We start from the raw sequence: 21,327 nt of genomic DNA on the forward strand, positions 1-21,327 counted from the left end.
TCACATGCAAGTACCACAGCTGGAGACTAACCAGTGGAAATGTTAATGAACATTATCAAGGCCTATTTCCACTGAAAGTAGCCATGAGGCTCACCTGTGGGAGTGCCTCCAGCCAACACCGAGATCCCACAGGAGGGAAAATAGGAAGGTGGGGTAAATCCAGATGGAAGTTGATAGAAAGAATTAAAACTCAAAGGCAAGTTAGCCTTAGTGTTTTCAGTGCCTGTTTTACATAGACTTGGAGCAATGATTTGGGTGCTGTCTCCAATACCTGTTTAACATAGATTTGCTCCATGCTGTACCCAGAACCATATATAAGCTCCTAAGCTAGCACACCAAGACGGGTTTTTCTTCCATCAGACCCCCTCCTGCATGATGGGAGTTTTCTCTTCTAGCTTAAATAAATCCTACTCCATTACTATTCCCTTCTGTGTTGTCTGTGGATTGCAAGGAATCTAGTCTTATCTCAAAACTTCAATATCTGTGGGGTCGTTGTTCTAATTGCTAAGTGTCCATAGAAAAACTTTGTGATAGGATACAAAAGAAGTTTATGAACTTTTGCAGATCAAATTCTATATTTTTATTTTTAAAATTTTTCAGCTTGACGTGCTCTTTGGAAATTTAACCGAAATGGTAGAGTTTCAAGTAGAATTCCTTAAAACCCTAGAAGATGGAGTGAGACTGGTACCTGATTTGGAAAAGCTTGAGAAAGTCGACCAGTTTAAGGTCAGTCTTGCCCTTGAATAGCGCAAAGCTGCCTCTTTTTGCCTTGGGTTCAGCCTCCCATGCCTTGGTTGCAGGGGTTTTATGGTCTCTTTGGTCAGCTCTGGTGCTCATGGTGTTCCTCAAGGGAGTGGGAGGGGAACCGGTTATCTTGCAAGTCTGGCTGAGGGAGGACTGATACCATCTACTTGTGTTCATTGTTCAGCTGCTGCATTTACTTGGAAGATGTACCAACCTTAACCTTTTGTTTTGTTTATGAGGAAGTCTTTCAAACATTAGCTGTTAGCAAATTAAAATCGCACCTCTGGTCTCCCAGTAAACAAATTAAATTATCCTGTTCTGGGAAGCTTTGCCGAATAGAAATGCGTATCATTATCCGGGAGGAAGTAGATCTTCAGCACACAGTGTCCTGGCAGCCTTAATGAGGATTGATGACTAGTGCCTTAGTAAGGTTGCTGAGAGCTCATTTCCTCTTTCCTGGCTGGTCCTACTTTATTGCAGAGGTCTCCCTCTTATGCTAAGCCTCAGTTTACAAAATTCCACTAATGCATGTATTGGCTTCTGTGTTATCTTTATATACTTTTAAAGAACAGATTAATTGAGGCATAATGCACTGCATGTAATTAAAGCATACAGTTGATGACCCAGTTCACACACATACCTGTGACATCATCAACACAGTCAGGACCATGGACATAGTCCTGATCCCTCAAAGCCTCTTCCTGTCCTGTGATTTCTCTCCCCTGCCTCTCACCTCCACCCACCCACAGCACCATGCTCTGTTTCCTGTTTCTAAGGTAGGTTCAAATCAGTTTGATGAAGTTTCCACTTGGGAGCTTGCAGTGTACCTCAGCCTATGAGAGGCCTTCTGAAGTGCCACAGAGGAGCACATGTGGTCTGGTGCACAGATGTGGTCTGGTATATATATGCTCCCATCTGCGTACTCTGTGTCCCCTGAGATCAAATTTTTTTTTTTAGTATTTGAAATTATTTTATCTAAATAGCTGCAGAATTCAAGCATTGCTAACTGCTTAGCTTTTTGTGTTTTTCTAAATTAGAACATTATTATACATTATTATACACAGTAGTTGGATTCATTTTGACAAAATCATGCATGAATAGAATTTGATTTCAATCCCTGTTCCCCCATCTTTCCCACCCCTCCTCCCTCCCCCTATTCTCTCTCCTCTACCCATTTTCCTTTGCTTGTTTGTTCATTTATTTTTGATTGGTACTCTCTACATGTATATAGAGGTGAAATTCTCCATGGTATATTTGTATGTGCTTATAGTGTGATTTTGGTAAATTAATCCATATTTCTGCCCACTTTCTATCCTCCCTCCTCCCTCACACTCAATCTCCTTCTTCTGCTCTACTGATCTTCCCTGTAGTTTCGTAATACTGAGTTTGATTTTTAAGACTAGAAGGATAAAGGAAAACCTTAACATTGTATCTGTGGTTACTGTGTAGTCAGCGCTTTGTAAATATTAAGTTAAACAAAGGGCTTTAGTGTGGCTGAGGGGAGGCATTACAGAGAGTGTTTCTTCCATGGCTTGTCTTATTTAACTCTTGGGCCTGGCTGGGGGGATATCTTCAGAGCCAGGTGGCTCCCGCTGGCACTGTAAGCACGTGGGCTCCAAAAGTAAAGGAGGAAAAGTAGAACACATAGGAAAAGAACTTAGGCCTCTGATTACCAACTGTGCCCATCATGTGTGGTTTACAATAAACTTTATTTTTTGTCCAGAGACTATCAAAACTCTCTCTGCATTGTGCATTAGATAAAGTGCACATCGGGAGCTCAGTTTATCACTGATTCCTTTGCTTGGAACCGAACTTTTAATTTCAATCCTAAAGGAACAAAACCTCTTTCTGAGAAGATGAGATCAGTGTGAAACATGGAGTATATTTTTCTGTGACTCATTTATTCATTTATTTATATGAAATGTGTATGATGAAAAGCATCCCACCCCAATTATATTCAAGTCCCCATAGGGAAGGCCACCATGGTTTCCATTCTGCAGGGATGCCTGAGGCTGAGAGATGAACCTCATTTCAAAGTGGAGCTCTCTTCTTGCCCAGATTCCTTATGTTCTTGCCTGCTCCCTGCTGGTGGGGAGGGTGGTTTTGGAGAAGGGGTGGTGGCGATCAGGGAAATGTGTTTCCTGCCTTGGGAGGTGTGAGCCTTTCCTCCCTTGGTTTAGTTTGTAGTTTGTCATTTCTATTTATTTAGAACAAATAAATAAATATATATATATATGACAGCAGAATATATTTTGATTCATTGTACACAATTGTAGCACAACTTTTCATTTATCTGGTTGTACACAATGTAGTGTTGCACCATATGTGCAGTCATGCATGTACCTAGGGTAACTCCATCTCGTTCCACCATCTTTCCTGCCCCCATCTCCCTTCCCTACCCCTCCCTCATCTTTGCACAATCACAGTTACTCCATTTTCCCCATGTCCTTTCTCCATTATGGATCAGCATTCACTTATCAGAAAGAACATTTGGCCTTTGGTTTTAGGGATTGGCTTACTTTGCTTAGCATGATAGTTTCCAACTCCATTCATTTATCTGCAAATAAATGCCATAATTTTTTTGGAGGGCATCTAGATTGCTTCCACAGTTTAGCTACTGTGAATTGAGCTGCTATAAACATTGATGTGACTGTGTTACTATAGTATGCTGATTTTATATTATGCTGAGTATAGACTGCGGAGTGGGATAGCTGGATCAAATGGTGGTTCCATTCCAAGTTTTCCAAGGAATCTCCATACTGCTTTCCAGATAAGTTGCACCAATTTGCAGTCCCACCAGCAATGTATGAGTGTGCCTTTTCCCCCACATCCTTGCCAACACTATTTGGTTTGTCATTTCTGTCTCCCAACAGGAGCTCTTAAGAGAATTCAGATTTCTGCCTTTTCCAAATATCATTCATATGTGTGTGTGTGTGTGTGTGTGTGTGTGTGTGTAATTTGGCATTAACATTGAAACATCCTAGATAGCTCATTAAAAGACACAGCCCTGGAAAACCTGGGACATCTCCACTGTAAAAATGGAGAGGACGGAATCCAACACCTCTCGCACACATTTGTGAGCCCACTCACTTTTCCTCACAGTCAATGTTAGGACAACCATGAGCAAAAAGAGCTGTGGTGGGTGGGTGTGGCGCTGATTTGGGGAGGGCTGGGCAGCTGTGAGCTCCTGCTGTATCCTGCCAATGTGTCCAAATGAAGAAGAAAATGAACCAGTTGCCCTTTTTCTCGTTAAATCCAGAAAGTGCTCTTCTCTCTGGGGGGATCCTTTCTGTACTACGCGGACCGCTTCAAGCTCTACAGTGCCTTCTGTGCCAGCCACACAAAAGTCCCCAAGGTCCTGGTGAAAGGTAAGGCCTCTAAGTACCAGGCGGAGGGCAAGTGTGTCAGCTGCTAAGTTACATGTGTCTGTCTGACTTGCTTGATGGCTTCTAGAAATCTAAGTCATTGATCTGCCAGGTAGAAGTCCCAACAAGTCCCAGATACAGGTACTGAGAATTGAAATGCATTCCTGACCTGAATTCACCATTTTATCCATTTTTTGATAATGAAAGTTTGACATATCCATTTTGGGGCTGGAATAATGGGTCATCTTGCAGTTACGTAAAAACACGGGGAGTTTAAAAACCGCTACTTTATTCCGATGTTTCATTAACTTCTGCTACAACCTACCACACTTCGTATGCCCTTTTGTGGAATTTCATCTTCCTTTTGCCTGTTTATGCCCCGAGGGGTGTGGTAACAGCTGGACACCACTGCCAAGGTTGTTTCATGAAAACTGCTAGTTGCAGTTACTTTTGCACAGAACAAAGCAGAGTCTTTATAGTGACAAGATATTTTTCCTTTCCTTCTTCCTTTGTTTTTATGGTGCTGTGGCAGGCAACCTATGCTGAGCTGTCACCCTTCCCCAGGAGTTTTTCTTGAAATTGTTTTGAGAAGATGAAACATCCTGAAGGTCTTTAGGAAGTAGTTTTGCTTCTCTAGTCAGTGCATGGAGGTTGGCAATTGGTAAAAAATTGATCTTGAAAAAAAGACTAGATGTCCCTACCCTGGGAAGAACAGGAAGTTAGAGAAATAGAAGCTAGTTCACAGGTTAAAAAACACAAGTTACATAGGAGGAATAAGTTCTAGAATTCTCTAGCATAATAGGCTGACTGTATAGTTAATAATATGTGCTTCAAAAGAACCAGAGGGGAGGGGCTGCGGCTGTGGCTCAGTGGTAGAGCCCTCGCCTAGCACATGTGAGGCACTGGGTTCCATCCTCAGTGCCACATTAAAATAAATAAGTAAAATGAAGGTATTGTGTTCATCTACAACTAAATATATGTATTTAAAAAAGAAGAATCACAGGAGATAATTTTGAAATAAATGATATATATTTGAGGTAATAGATACACTAAGAACTCTGGATCATCATGGATTGTGTACATGTATGGAAATATCACACTGTACTTATGAACATGTAGTCATTATGTACCCACTTAAAAATGCCACCTCTATTGAATGAAAAGGTTTTCACAAGCCAATGTAATACATAATGTATACGAATTTTCCATTAATATTAATAAAGATTCACGCCCACACCCAAAATGTATTAAACATTTCCTTGGTAAGCACTAGAGTTGAGAGGAGGTTTAGTTTCAAAGAATCTCTGGAAATCAGCCTGTTATTCTACTTAGCAGTTTGCTGTGGCTGCCAAGTAAACATCTGCTAATCAGGTCCCTGGATATGTACATAATTTCCACGTGTCGCGCTTAGATTTGTTGCCAAAGACAACTAGCTGAACTTAATCTAAAACCTGTTATAGGAAATGTTAATACAACACAGGCCTCTGACTTGGAAAAGAGCCTGCCCCAGGTAATGACACCTGTCATCGGGGGTGGACTGTGCAGTGGGTTCCAGCAGGTATTTTGTCATGCTGTCTGATCGTCACTGTGTTTTAACACAGGCCCCGTTGGTCATGTAGATCTGTGTGTATGTGTTTCTTTCAAAACTTTTATTAATTGCTAACTGTTGTCAGATTGTTAAAGTAACTGTTTTGAAGAGCTTTACCCATTATGTTCCTTCAAGCAGGTTAATGTTTTTTTTAATCACATAATTAGATTAAATTCTGCCCTCCCAGATTTTTCTTAATTCAGTAACATTATCTTTTGCACCTGAAAAATATTATACTGTCATTTAAACTAGAACAGTGGGCATGACCTACATGGTTCTATTTGCCAGATTGGCAGAGAAGATGAGGAGAGCGCTTAAGAGAATCAGAGTGCACCAGGGACTCCCAGCGGGTTGGAGGGAGTGGCGCTCCTGCAGACCACGCTGCCCTCCTCTGATGTGAAGTGGATGTCATGGGTTAGAGACCCACAGCCGCGTTCAGGACTTGAGGATTTGGGGGGTGTTAGTGGGGATGTGTGCATGTGTGGGGTGCTTCCTAGGCTTCTCCTAGACCTGGTTGAAGACTTGGGATGGCCCAGGGGAGCCATAGCTTCCCCATGTGTCGGCTCTGCACCTGGCCTAGCTTCCCTGGCACCTAGGCCACTGGGTCACTCACCTCTAGTGTCCTTTTTCTTTAGGGATTTCTTTGAAAGGAAGAGAAATTGCTGAACCTCTGGAGTATGATTCCTCTTAATAGGACTTAAAGGGATGACAAGACTATGGTCTTGGGAGATCTTCCCCCATGATTTTTTCTGTTTTTCTGAACTGAGTAAAGACAAGAGGAGTCACTTTACAACTTTAGGATGACCTTTGCAGTATCTTTGGTCTTAACTCATACTCCTCACCATTGGGGATGGAAATGCATTTGTGTGTGTGTGTGTGTGTGTGTGTGTGTGTGTGTGTGTGAATTTATTTCAAAATTATATGCCCACCGAGTTTTTTAAAGTCATTATTCATTTATTCAAGAACGGAGTCCCTCTGATTTGCCAGGTGCTATTGTGAAAATATTGAATCCCTGGAGTGCTGTATCTAATTTCTGATGGCAGAACTCACCCAGATGAATATGCAGGAGCTGAGTGGGAAGAAGGAGCAGGCTCAGATGTTGATTGTGTTTGTTTACGGTTCATCATAAAGGGTGTAACTCGGGAGCAGACAAGTGGAAGAAACACTCAGGGAAGGGTGTGGGGGAAGGGACTGGACCCCTGGGCTCCCGCTCAAGGCGGACCACCCTCCCAGCACCTCCAGGTATTCCCCAGCCTGGACGTTCCATACATCCACTATTAAGTCATTTGCACATCTTGTCCCTCTTCTGGGAATAGTGATCCGAAGTGTCAGAGCCTCAGAGAAAGCTTAGGAAGTTTTTCCACCCACACGTTATTTTTCACCCAGAAGGCACGGCCATGTTTCCTCATCATCTAGAGGCACATGCCTCCCTCCCTATTGGGCGCCCCCTGCAGTGGCTCCCTAACTGGGACTTTTGTGAAAGGGAGGTTGGTGAGAAAGTGCTGCCTGAGCTCCTCAGGCCGGGACCCCACCCTAGGGAGCAGTAGCTGTGAGCTGCTCTGGCTTTGAACAGGGCAGCCTGCTCCACGCCCCCAGGCTGGAGCCCGCCTTGTGAAGGAGTTGCTACCAGCCGCTGGGTGCTGGAGAGCTTAGAAACCCAGGGAAGGAGTGTTTAAAATACAGCTCTTATTATTATCCAGGCCTGGTGATGCCCAGAGTTCAGATGATTGTCACAGCTTGTCCCACAGTTCCCAGGAGAGGGGCTGCTCCTGCCGTGCAGGGCCACCTGGGGAAGCACCATGGTGGTCAAGAGACAGAGGAGTGAGGGCAAAATGTGGGCAAGAACCTTCACTGTGGCTTCTGAGGACAGGAGCAGGGAGGTTTAGTGTTGCTGGCTGTGGTGTGTGACAGATACCCAGCTGTGTGCTCTCTGCCCCTGGGGTGATGAGGGCAGGGAACAGTGGTCCAGAGGGTCAGAGCCTCGTAGAAGGGGTGGCCGTGGGGTGGGGTCGGGTGGGGGACCCTGACTGCTGCTTGTAGGCAAGCATCTTCTGAAACTGGCTGGTCCTGGGAGGAGCATCCTTCCCAGGGTCTGTAAGGGACCAAAAGTCAAAACAGCACAAATGGACACACTTAAGGAGAAAATCCAGGAGTCTGGGATCTACAAACTATGATCCTTTGAACTCTTTGGCATCCCCCATAAATTCATAAACAGTCAGACTGCCCGGCCCGTCCAGGGGTCTGAGCCGAGCTCTTCCACCCTCTTCCTGTTGCCCTGTCTCTAGTCCGTCCTGGGATGAGATCGAGTGAGTGGAATGCAGAGAAGGGAGTCCCCTGGGCGACCCCCCTGACAGCCTGTGTTTAAACCCTTCCAGCCAAGACGGACACGGCGTTCAAGGCGTTCCTGGACATCCAGAACCCACGGCAGCAGCACTCGTCCACGCTCGAGTCATACCTCATCAAGCCCATCCAGAGGGTCCTCAAGTACCCGCTTCTGCTCAAGGAGCTGTTTGCTCTGACGGACGCGGACAGCGAGGAGCACTACCACCTGGACGGTGAGCGCCCTGCCGGCCTCCCCGCTGGGCTCCAGGGGCACTCTGAGCAGCCCTTCATGTCACGACCTGTGTTCTTGCAGTGGCCATCAAGACGATGAACAAGGTCGCCAGTCATATCAACGAAATGCAGAAGATCCACGAGGAATTCGGGGCCGTGTTTGACCAGCTGATTGCCGAGCAGACTGGGGAGAAGAAAGAGGTGAGGAGCCCGTCTGTGGAGCCGGGCTCAGGTCCGCTGCTCTTCTTTCAATGAGCTGTTAGCTGTAAGTACAGGGCGGACACTGTTGCTTATGTTGGTAGCACTCTTGCCCCGTGTCCAAGGCTACATCATGAGATGTTTTTCCTCCACTGGACTCTCTTAATATAAGAAACGTGTTCTTATTGCTTACCTCTTCCCCTTTGGGAGCTCTGGTTTTGTTCTGTGCTAAGTGTGCAAATGAACTTTCATTACCCAAATCTGAGCTGTTTTAAGTACCATTAAAGGCCGAGGCGCTGTCCTCAGAGACCAGAATAACATCTGGCTCGTAGTCAGTGCTAGACAAATGTTTGTCGAGTGAATGCAAGTTTTCAATGATTCTAAATCTTTTTTGTTGAGGAGAGGCCGTGACAGGAACAGATTCACCTGAGAAAAGCTTAGCATAAAACTGAAAGCTGTCCCCAAGTCATTGAAAGGGACTTACATGCGGGGAAAATGCAGATAATATGGAGATGAATCACAGGGATAGGATACGTAATGACACCCATCGTCTCTGATGGAGCAGTCTCTGTTCCAGATTCAAGTGCAGCAGTGAATTCAGGTTTGCTTTCCTTCTAAAAAATAAAAATAAAAAGGAGAAGAAAAGCTAGGAGAAACACCCCTGCTGTGATCAGGAGATTGTTTAGACTATACTGGAGAAGACACCTTCCCTTCAGAGACACAGAAGGTCATTATCTAAGTTGATTTTTATGTCCTCAGGGAAACAGAGCAAGTTTTCAGATTGTTTAAAGGTAGCATTGACAAAGAGGCAAAATTGTGATATCTTAAAGAAATGAAAACAGTAAACACACTAAAATATTTAATTTACTCACCAGATGTGAGCGACCTGGGCAGGTGCTCTGAAAGCTCGCTGGCAAAGTCAGAGATCACCAATATATGTCTGGAGAAGGGATTTGTGTCTGCAGTGAATTGTAGATGGAAGTAAGCTCTGCTTTCCACGGCTGGGGGGAACCAGGCCAGCACCAGACTGGACAGATTTACATGTCTATTCCCTGTGCCTTGTAAGAGTTGGGAAGGCACCACACGGGTTGGAATTGGAGAGCCCAGGGAGAGCTGCAGACATTCAGTTTTCAAGTAAACACAGTTTTTTCCCTCCATTTCCCTCCATGAGCAGAACATGAGACTGTCCTCAACCTATCCTGCAGATAACTTAATCCATCAGAGATAGAAAAAAATGGATATGGCTACTCTGGAATTAGTTCCCACTTTAAAAAAAAAATTTATAATAAGGAAAAAAAAACCCTGATTAAAGAAAAGGGTAAAACGTAGGAAAAGGCAAGAAACCTCTCGTATTCTGAAAACACAGAATTTACCACTTTCAATGTTTAGGTGTTTGATATATATATGACTTAATATATATTGATTTAAATATATATATATATATATATATATATATATATATATATATACACACATACTTACTTTGAAAGTAATTTTAATACCTTTTTTATATTGAGTACGGAATTTCATATTAATTTTTGTGTGATTGAGCAATATACTTAATTCCTCCTGGTAGGCAATTTTCTTGGCTTCTTTTGTTGACTTGTATGAATAATATTACAGACATTATTTATCATAAGATTCCTCCCTCTCCCTGTATTTCAAGATTTTTTTTTGGGGGGTGTGTGTGTGTGTGTGTGTGTGTGTGTATTTGTTGTTTTTCATTCTGACAGAAGCACATTGTACTGCGTCACAGAAATGAACGTTTTCAGTATACTTTGTTATATTTTCATTATGTGCTAAATTAATGGATTTCAGTGACCTTTGCAGCAAATGACTGCGTTGCTGAGAAGTAGCTGATAGGCATAGTGGATTGCAAAGAATATAAGGAAACAAAGATGAATACACTCAGAAGTCAGAGACGGTGAAAGGGAACATGGCTTAGTTCATGTGAAACTGAGGTCCTTTGAAATGAAACTCTGACAATCAAGTAAGAAATCTGTCCAGCACAGAACAAAGAGACACAGTGCCACACAAAGCATTTCCTATGGAACTGAGATTATAAATAGAAAGAGCCAAAGATGGAAGGAGCGACCTTGACTAGATGCCAGTATTAAAGAGCAGAAAAATTGCATATTGGTATCAGAAGGTCCAAAGCCCAGAAAAAAAGTAAAGCTTGGAAAAGATATCAAAAGAGAGCAACAAAAGACTGTTTTAGCAACATAAAGTGAACAAGCAGGCAAGAGGCCCACAGTGTGAACTGATTACCCAAAGGCTCCTGATTACCGGAGGGGTACAACTAAAGCCCCCTTTTATTTCCTTTTTCTCCATTGAGGAAAATGGTCTTCAAACTGGAAAGGATCCAATGACCTTGACTCCATAGGAATAAAACCTGGGAGAAATAATCCTGGGGCCTAGTGTGGTCTGCCCAGGTCATTGACAAGTCCACTCCGCCACTTGCAGCAGTGTGTGGAGCACCTAGGGAGACTTAGGCAGGCGATTGTGGAGGTACACAGGTTATGTTCTGAGTCTCACAAAGGTGGTTTCGGATCCTTGCAGTTCCCTTTTAACAGCAGCATCCAGTAAAACATAGAATGGGTTCATGAACAGTTTGAGAGCAGTTAGGGGTAGGGACACATCAATATTTGCTGGTAACTGCAGGCTTATATTGAAATGGTGGCATTCCACAGGGACCTGAATTCTGTCTCCAGCTCTCCTTGGGATATCTCTGAAGGCAAATATGTTCACAGAAAGCAGCCATCAAGGAAATATTTTATGCTGAATCTGGATCTTCAATCTTCTACCCCTATGATACCATCTGGGGAGTTGGGCTGGACCCCTTGGAGCATCCTTGGGTAGGAGGAAGAAGAAGCCAAGAGGGCATTTTCCCTTAGACGGCCTCAAGCAGCCTCAGCAGGTCATCCCAGTCCTTGTAAGGCAAGGGCCTTCCTTCCAGCAGAGCCCACTCTTGGATCTTTGGAGGAAGATTTTGAAGGGACCAGTAAATGCCCAAGGAGGAGGCTGTTGGCCAGACCCAGTGTCCCTGATACTGACTGAGTGTCCTTAGAGTTGCCACGTAGAAACTTGTCAAGAGAAAAGCCAGGTGCCCAGGGGCTCTACAGCCCATTTTTTTCCTGTGTAACAAGCAACCAAAATTTCAGTGGTTCACCGCAACAAATAAATGTCTCACGTGAGAGTCTGGGTCAGCTGAGTTTCTCCTGGTGCATGCCAAGGTGTGCTCAGGTGTGCTGCTGCTTCCTTCCAGGATCCAGGTGGAAGTAGCCATAGCTGTCTTGGGCAGGTCCTTTCCATGGCTAGAAAGTTGATGCTCACGAGGGTTGGTGGGAACTTGTGTCAAGTCCACTGCCTGCCCCAAATCACATGGCCATGCCCATGTACACTCCCCTCTGTCTAGTCTGGTGGGAGGTGTTAGAGAATCATATGGCCAAGGATGCTAAAGTAATATGATTCTGTTGGAGGAAGTAGAGTTTGGAACATCTACCACAATGACTTTAATTGCTTTTGAAGGCTGTGGCTCAGATAGTGCCCAGGAATTTGATTTATGTATGTATGTATATTCTTCCATGGGGGGCTGGGGAATTCAGAATGGGTAGCAGAGACTATATAGTCTCTGTGATTTTTTTTTTTTTACTTGTTACTTCATATCTATAAATGAAGTAATATGATAGCTTACATTTTTTAACTTTTGATGTGCCAATATTCATATGACTCAGCAATAATTACAGTAATTATTATAATACCCATCAGGGGAGGCAGTGATATCTGTATTCTCTACCAGTGGAGAGAATACATCTACATCGTCAGCACTGTAGCAGGTTTGGTGGCTTGAGAAGGGAATGCAAGCTGCACTGGTGGAGGGCTTCCAGGTAGCCGCTGTGTCAAGTAATGCAGTGAGATCATAAACAGCAATACAAATGAGAGCCATTTGTCCCGAGGAGTTCAACTCCAAGGTTCAAATGTTTGAAATGTTGCCTTAGTGAAGAGGGCATTTTAGCTTGATTTTTATGAACTCAGAGAGTAGAAGTGAGAGGCTAGTGGGAAGTCGTATTAGAAAAAGGACTTCCAGACAATTGGTGGCATTTACAAACAGGGTGAACTGTGTACTGTGACTGTTATAAAGTCTTATCTGCTGGTATATCTGTGATGATGCTGTAACCCCACCATGGGGAGGGGGTTGGGATTTTGATAGGTTTCTAAATGGACCAATGACTTCAGTGGGAAAGCTGGGTACATCACAGTAGTCCCCTCTTACCCATGGAGGATATGCTCCCAAACCCCCAGATACACTGTTTTTTTTTTTTCTCTACATATATATGTTTTTTTGAGAACTCACCTTTATAGTTAAAGAAAACACTTTATAGCTTTTCTTTGGCATATCCAAATTGTTATTATCACTACTTTTGTGCTTTGTGGCCATTATTAAGCAAAAATAAGTGTTTTTTGAACAAAATCCCTGTAATATCGTAACAGTTGATCTTAAAAATAAGGTGGCTACCAAGTAACTAAAAGGTGGGTAGTGCATACAGTGTGGATACACTGGATAATTTATGTCCCAGGAAGGAAAGAGAAGAATAGTATAGGATTTCATCACACTACTCAGAACAACACACAATTTAAAATTTACAAATTATTTATTACTGGAATTTTCCACATAATACTTTCAGATCTTGGTTCACCATGGGGAACTGATATTATTGAAAGTGAAACTAAGAAAAGGAGGGACTACTGTATTGTGAAGTGTAAACACTGGCTACCATTGGGCTCTGTGGGTCAATATGTCTAGGTGACTCTACAAACAGAAGCACTTGTCAGTTTAAAGGAAGAAAAAGCAACAACAAAATTGTATAAATACATTTTGTATGTTTTTTTAGTAATCAGAGGATTCAACTGGACTTCTAAGATGAATTAAAGCAATTTTATTATAACTTGATTATATTTTTTGTATTTCAAACATGGAAGAACATAACAATACTAAAACTTGGCATTAGAAGAGTAAACTAGATACTATAATATCCACAGCCCATTGCTTCAAGTACAGATGTGTTTATTGACACAATAACAACTCATGAGTATTTTTTAAATGTGATCTGTCATTTTTATATGCTAATTCACTTTTTAAAAATAACTTCATTTAAATTGATAAGTAAAAATTGTCCTGGATATTATTCAACTGACAGAGGGTTATGTCCTGAACAACACATCTTAGGTCGAAACTATCCATGATACATCTGATTAACTCACCAGTAAGCTCATCGTAAAGTTGAAAAACCCATGCTTAACTTAAACTATGATAAGGAGGGGACTATCTCTCTCTGTGTGTGTGTGTGTGTGTGTGTGTGTGTGTGTACATATGTGTGCATACTTGTTGTTTTGCTGTATAGAAACACTGTGGAATGGCCACATCCAGCTATTGACCTTATGGATTACCTCACATACTTACAGAAATGTTTTTAGGAAAATGTTCTCATGAAGTAAAATTGACACCAGCCTCCCATATTTTAAAACTTCACGAAAATCTGAGCATTGATCACACCACCCTGTCTCTGACTTGCAGGTTGCAGATCTGAGCATGGGGGACCTTCTCTTGCACACCACTGTCATCTGGCTAAACCCACCGGCGTCTCTGGGGAAGTGGAAAAAGGAGCCAGAATTGGCAGCTTTTGGTATGTATCAGAAGAGGTTTTGGAGGAGGGGAAAAGGCTAGCTTATTTTTCGAAGCAATGCTCTTTCTTTTCTAAGACACGATTGATTAAAATAAAGCTAATTTCAGTTTAAAATTGGTCTTCCCGCTCCAGCTGCCAGTCTTTCACAAACACTAAATTAAACCTTCCAGTTAAATATGTACAGTGTAGTGGCCGCTCAGCTGCGGGAGCTGGTGATCATGGCAGTGTCCAAGTCTATCTCAGATGTGAACACACAAACAGGAAAAGGACTTTATTTTTGTCTGTTTGCTGCTGGTCCAAGTATCTTTTCAAGATAATGGTGTGTGAGGGTGTTTCTCAGCTGGGTGTTACTGCAGCTTGATTGGTGGTGAGGTTCTGCACAGTGACATTGTCACTAATGCAAACAGACCTGTTTGTGAATGATTTATTTTTAACAAGCTATATTTTTAATGAACTAGTTCAGATGAATGCATGTGGTACAATTAGAGATCTCATGTGATTGTACTGTATTAATATGTTTTTTGAGAGAGAAAAAAATTATGGGATGGTGCACTCAGAATTATGCATGATTCTGGAAATACAGCCTGTGTTTGCAGTGTAGGTGTGAGTGTCGTCTGTTGCAGGGTTGTTCTTGAGCACAAAACCATCCACAGCTCATGCTTTTGTCTTACATTGTATTTTTTCCCAGCTTCCCTCTAGAAAATTCAAGGGTAGGAAATTAGCATCTACCATTCTCTTACACTATTTTTCTGGGCTGAGGGGAGGGGACATTGCTTACTGCTATTGCACTTTGTTTCTGTTTTGTGTGTGTGTGTGTGTGTGTGTGTGACTAAAGATTGAATTCAGGGCAATTCTACCACCTCTACCACTGAACCACAAACCAACCATTTGTGATTCTTCTGCCTCATCCTTCCAGGGAGCTGGGATTACAGACATGTGCCACCTTGCTTACTTTTTTTATCTGAAGTCTTTTTTCCCCTCTCCGTGATGTGAACAGGGTATTCCCATATGGAACATCCTGGTGGTATTCAAACCAGAGCATTTAATTTAAAAGTCATTGGAATTCCTATTTAGATCCACTTAGCCTTCATTGAGAAATTAGTGATATTCCTAAAATTTCACAAGAGTAGCTGTTGATGACATTTCATTAAGAACAACCAAACGGTACATAGTATGCTGAGAAAATGTGACCAGCTAGAGCATATAGAGTATTGGGAGTGTTTCAACAAGTTGGCCGTGGTGGCGGGGGTGGGAGGGGGAAGTGGCCGGGTGGGGGGACGGGGGGCAGTAGTATATGCTTCCCTCCCCTGCAGTTTCACCACTGGTATGTTTTATTATGTGACGGCTTCTTGGAGAAGGCCGGGTCTCTGATGTTTCTTACTGTGTCATTGCATGACCCAAACCCCTTCTTGTCTCTGATATAGGGCTATAAGCTATCAGTTCCAGAGTTCAGCATTTGAATATCTCATGACTTGTCCCCTAGATTTTTACAGATTTCATATAATTAGAAATAAACAAATTTAGAATAAGAAAATAATTTGAGTGGGAGTAAATTAGGATCCACAAAATTTTTTATTTGTTTGGGGCCACAGAATAAATTTTAAGCTTCAGGGCCATGAGTCCACGGGCTTTGCCACTGTAGCCAAAAGCAGGCTACAGGCAATAAAATGAATGAGAAGGCTGTTGGCGGCCATTTCTGTGCACGTGGCCTCAGGGCCTTCATTTGCCAAACCACGGTTTGAATGCCAGTTTTTGAAATGCCAGTTCGGAGGGGGACTTTGGGTGCCACTCAGTGTCCTCTGCTTCCTGGAGGCAGGTGTTGGTTGCTGATCTAGGAAGGTGGGCCACCGTACCCGGTGCCTCCTGTATCCCCAGCCCCCGTGCACCCCCTGATGGCACACTTGGGGGTCACAGGGGTAAAGGCTGTGGAAGGCTGCATGATGAGAGGCAAGCTGATCATTATTCAGGGTCTTCTCCAGAGCCACAGTAAAAGGAAAGAGGAAGGATTAAAATTGGGATTATGAGGGCGACTGACTGAAGTCACCATAATGAGCTTATTTACGGATAGGTCATAAATGAGGTCGTTAAAGGTGTCAGCTTTGACAGTTCTGATGTGATTTCAAGGAGCAAAAGCAGAACTAAAGGAGCCTTAGAAATGGGTTTTGAAGTAGGGAAGAGAGGCCGCGAGAGAAGTAGGTTAGTTACCATCAGTCAGACCGCTTTCAGGTTGAAATGTGGTTGCTTTTTGTTTGGGTTTAAACCTCTAATCTCAGGAAGTAGGACAGCTTTCTTCTGAAACTGACATGGGCTAGCTGTCGCCCCAGACCCCCTCCCACATATATATCTCATGTAGGCTTCGGAGGTGTGTTAGGTATTTAACATTTAAGGCACAGAGAAGGAGCTTTAGGCTGACGAGGGTGTCTTGCAGTCAAGGCCGTATCTAAAGGAATCGGGCAACATCATTAAGGAGGAGCGGGAGGTATTGATGGTTCCAGCCAGGCTGAGGCTCACTTTCTTGCTCTCTTGCTGTGATCCATGATGGTCAAGGTCAAGGTAACTTGAGGCAGGTACATGAGCCTTCTTAGAGCAAATCACAACATTGAGCTGTGGTCCCAATGACCTGATGGGTCCCCTGAGAGACTATGTTCACTGGATTTTATCTCCTGTAGTGGAGGTCAGTCACCTTTAAGGGGACCCAACTGTCCTGGCCACCATGATTTCTGGAGGCTTCATGGTAGGTACCAAGGGTCTGGGGTTGCTGATGCTCAGCTGCTATGCAGAGCTGCTGTGGCCTCCTCAGGTCAGTAAGAACCTCTGGAAGGAAACCTTCAAGCCTCTTCTGAGAACCTTGAGATGCTATGAGGGGTGACAGGCTGGAGCACTCTAGACCCATGGTGGCCTTGAGGTCTTTGCAGCTCAAGGCTTATTTCTCTGCAGTTGACCTGACCTGAGTGTGATGGAAAATGGAGCCAGATGCTTTGGGATGGTCTCCCAAGGCCTGGAAGCCTGGTGGCCCAAATGAGAATTCTCTGAATGTTCATTTCCTTTTCATTCTGTGGCTGGTACACCAGGCTGTGCCTCCTGCTACAGCTTCATGACTAGATGGTTCCTGGGGGGTTAGAGAAGGAAGGGATACAGAGGCTACCTTGGGATGTTGAGGGGTAGCCACCACAAAACACCATAAATTGGGTAAACAGAACTTTATTCCTCACAGTCAGCCAAGATCCCAAGATCCCTCCGAGATGATGCCTTCTAGGTGGGTTTCCACGTGGCAGGGAAGGCCAGGCATCTCTCCCAGGCACCAGTCCCACCCAAGAGGGCAGAACCCTCATGGCCTAATCACTTCCCAGAGGCCCTAGTCCCAAACCATCACATTGGTGATTAGTCTCAACATTCAGGGAGAAAACAGACATAGACCATAGCAGAGACCCTGACAGAGAATGGGGTGTGGGCTGGAATCGCCCTTCCCTTCCTCTGCCACCAACGCTACCTCCCCCTCAGAGAGAGACAGAATCCCTGCATGTTCAATAAACTTGTCTGGCATTGCTTAAGGAATTTCCTGGAATATTATGCATAACTCTTGTCGTATGTCCCCACCCCTAAAAGAACATAAGAACAAAACTATATATTCACTACTCCAAAGAGTACTCTGATTCAGTCTGTTTGTAAGAAGTGGAATTGCAATTCTACTTCATAAACTAATTTCCTTTCTTTAGGTCGGAAAGTTGAATTTTATTTCCTGAGTTATGAATCCTGGTGTGCGTGTGTGTTGTTGACCTGATTTTCATAAATGTAAATTACCTTCAGCAAATAATAGAGACATTTGCATTATTTCTCCAACTACTTAGTACATTTTTGTTCAATATATACCAGCTTAAAGTTTTGACCTCTGAATAACATAACTAAAATAATGTTTTTCCTGAAAGTTTGGGGAAGCAGTGTTATTTCCATTTATTTAGACTTTCTCTGTTTATTTTGGACCTGGAAATTTTTGTCTAAACAGCCCTTTGATTTTCCTGAATGTGAATGGAGGGAAGGTAGGTGGGGGTCAGTCTCCTGGGCTCCCCCTGCCCTCCCACCACCTGTGGTGTCCTTATCACATGTTGTGGAAGTTAAGGGGGAAACCCCACGCATTTCCTGCCATAACTGCTTTTGTTTGTTTTTTTCCAGTCTTCAAAACTGCTGTGGTCCTCGTGTATAAAGATGGTTCCAAACAGAAGAAGAAACTTGTAAGGCTTCTCACGTCACCCCACAGTTTGCAAGTTTCTCTCCTTCTGCTTCTCAGTTGTATCTGCCTAAGTCTATCCCTGTGTTGGCCAGAGCCGCCTTGAGTTGTTCTCTTTTGTGTGTTCCTGAGGACTCTGGTGGAGACCACCTGCCCATCTGCCTTCTTTCAGGCAGGCTCATGTTTAGAGCATGAGAATGAATAGCCATTGCCTACCCCCATGGCCCAAAACCTTTCTGACACTATTTTTCCTTTCTCTGTTGCCTCTGCTCTTTTAAGATTCCTTTTTTTACCTTTTTTACTGTTTCTCTCTCTTTCCTACATTTGATCGGCAAACCTATTTGCACACCCTGGGCATAGTTATCCGGCACCCCCTCACTTCCAGCATCATGAACAAAAGATCGTGGGAGTGAAGTTCCTTTGGGCATGTGCTGCAGTTAACTGAGTAAGAAATGTAGGGACCTACTCCCGGGTAGATGCGCTTGTGCTCCACAGCTGCTCCTTCTCTGCTGCAGGTGGGATCTCACAGGCTGTCAATTTACGAAGAGTGGGACCCCTTCCGGTTTCGCCACATGATCCCCACTGAAGCTCTGCAGGTCCGCGCTCTGGCGAGTGCAGGTAAAGTTGCCACGGGCTGGACTCGAGTGTGTGAACTGTTTGTTTGTGTCCATGCTCCTGGTCCAAGCACCCTACCATCTTTTTGCTTCTCCCTTCTCCCTCGGTCCCTCCCACTGCTTCTTATTTACTTGGCCAGTATTGAGTGAAAGAATGAATGAATGAACCCAAGTAGGTGAATGAACTGAGTGAAAAGATGTGCAATGTCTTCAAAGTTGCTCCAAGGAATTGGGGTCATTCTGTGACGTATGCTAATGATATTATAATGACCGACATCTCAGTAGCAATGGGCCTTGAACTTCTGGAAAGAGTTCTTGAGCAGACAAAGCCCATGCAAATGACTTATTTGCCTTTTAACCAAGCAACCCAGAAAGACCACGGGAAGCACGAAAGAGCCATTGAACACTCATTTCTTTGCCTGAAGTATGACACATCTCAGTCTTTGGTACTAGTGTGAAGGCTTTTGAAATGTTGGCTCTTTTTCTGTCATCCAAATTGTAGTGAAGTAAGTTGTTGGGTAGCAACCAGCATGCTTGATGGTATGGTTCAATGATGCTTTAAACACATGGGAAGTACATGTCAGCAGGTTATCAACTAAGAAAGTCAATACTCCAATGACTCACACCGCCCAGCTGGGCTTCATCTGAGGCCAAGTTCTGGACGGGGAAATTAATAATGGCTCCCCCAGGCACATCCTGGAAAGAGCATCTTTGGGAGTCACATAGACACATTGGCCACACCTATTCCTTCTCCCACCTGGACAGCAGGTATTGTTTCAGGTAGTAAAGTGAGGCCCCAGGAGGGACTCTTTTTCTATGTCTTGATTCTGGCATCAAATGTGACCTTAGGTTCTTACTGTCTGATTTGTGTGGCTCAGACTCTCCTTGTCTCCACTTGCTGGCTCCATAAGCAATAAAGCTGAGTCTCAATCTCACAAAACCAACTACTTTGATATCCCAAGGAGAGCACTCTTGCAATATTTGATGCATTTCAATTATTCCCCCAAATTAAAGTACATAAACCTCCCTTTACAGTTGTCCTTTGTGGTAGGAAAGCACAAATGCAAAAGCAATATATGTGGGATAATTATCCACCTTAAGATGGTTTCTGTCTAAGCTTCTAGCAATGATTTACCATGAGGCATTGTACTTAGAATTGACTTGTAAAGTCAATTTGCAGGAATTTGCAGAAACTGATAGAACATGGGTCTGCAAGCATTTTGAGGTTTAGAAACTTAAACACTAGCATTGTCCTCTTTAGAATCTTTGCTTCTAAATTAGTTCATGTTTCCTTGCACTAGGTTTATAAATGGGAAGTTATTCCTCCAGCTAGCTGCAGGCATCTTTGCCAAGAATTCTGCCTTCATTAAGGACTAAACACATAAAGACTTTACATTTTCAAAACAAAGCTATCTTTGTGATATGACATTTCATTCTCACCCTCTATTTTTCATTCAGATTCTTTACAACCATCAAGACAGAAACACATTTTAATTGTTGGAAAGACTACTCAACATGTTCCTCATTATGAAGTAAATGCCAGTGGATCTGAGAGTCAGAATGTGAATTTTCTAGATTTTAATCTTAGTTGAAGAATATTTGTAAGACTTGGTGCAGTTGGATTCTGGTTGGAGTTAAATAATGTAGGCACAGTGAGGGTTTGTGACCAAGGTTCTGTACCATTCGATTAGAGCGGGACCTCACAGTGGGCTGCTTCTGTGTCTAAAGCACGTTGTTTCTTTCACAAACACTTTATTCATGACTAACATAACATGATGGTGTTGGTGTTGCAAAACATGGAAATTACAGTTAGCCATCTGTATTCCAGGGGCTCTGTCCGTGCTCATAAATTTAGCCAACTGTGCATAGAAAAATTTGGGAAAAAGAAAACATACACAGCCTTATTTTTCTTATTATTATTACCTAAACAATATAGTATTACATGATATTTATATCATATTAGGTATTGTAAATTACCTGGAGATGATTGAAAGTACACAGAGTCTATTTCTCAGGTTATATGGAAATACTAGGACATTTTAGGTAAGGGATTTCAGCATCCTCAGATTCTAATATCCATGAGAGTCCTGAAATCACCCCCTTGGGAACTGAGGGTGACTATATTTTAAAACATAGCTATTCCTCATCTTTGTAGTGTGCCATTTTTTGCTTCACTGAGAGAGGGCACTGTGGGAAAGTTGGGAAGAGAAGTTCCATTAGGTCTCCAGGGCAGCTCACAAGGTCAGGCCTGGTCACTTAGCGGGAGGGCTCCCCTAGCAGTCAGCAGTGGCCTGACGCCTCTTGTCATTGGCCTGATGAAAATGTGCACTGTTATCCTGGGTGCTGTGTAGTCCAA

The 21,327-nt window shown here is 43.3% G+C and overlaps 1 protein-coding gene across 3 annotated transcripts in view; it reads left to right on the plus strand.

Moving 5' to 3' along the window:
- Window positions 1-21,327, plus strand: part of Tiam1 (TIAM Rac1 associated GEF 1) — a 362,213-nt gene that overhangs the window by 332,222 nt on the left and 8,664 nt on the right. For all 3 annotated transcript variants that reach the window (XM_076867146.2, XM_076867149.2, XM_076867147.2), the window contains 7 exons: window positions 601-726; window positions 4,004-4,112; window positions 8,073-8,252; window positions 8,333-8,451; window positions 14,024-14,132; window positions 18,303-18,361; window positions 18,873-18,975. In XM_076867146.2, coding sequence (XP_076723261.2) covers window positions 601-726; window positions 4,004-4,112; window positions 8,073-8,252; window positions 8,333-8,451; window positions 14,024-14,132; window positions 18,303-18,361; window positions 18,873-18,975 — 805 coding nt within the window. The remainder of the gene's footprint in view (window positions 1-600; window positions 727-4,003; window positions 4,113-8,072; window positions 8,253-8,332; window positions 8,452-14,023; window positions 14,133-18,302; window positions 18,362-18,872; window positions 18,976-21,327) is intronic.

Source organism: Callospermophilus lateralis, chromosome 10 (assembly GCF_048772815.1).
Source record: "Callospermophilus lateralis isolate mCalLat2 chromosome 10, mCalLat2.hap1, whole genome shotgun sequence".
Taxonomy (NCBI): domain Eukaryota; kingdom Metazoa; phylum Chordata; class Mammalia; order Rodentia; family Sciuridae; genus Callospermophilus; species Callospermophilus lateralis.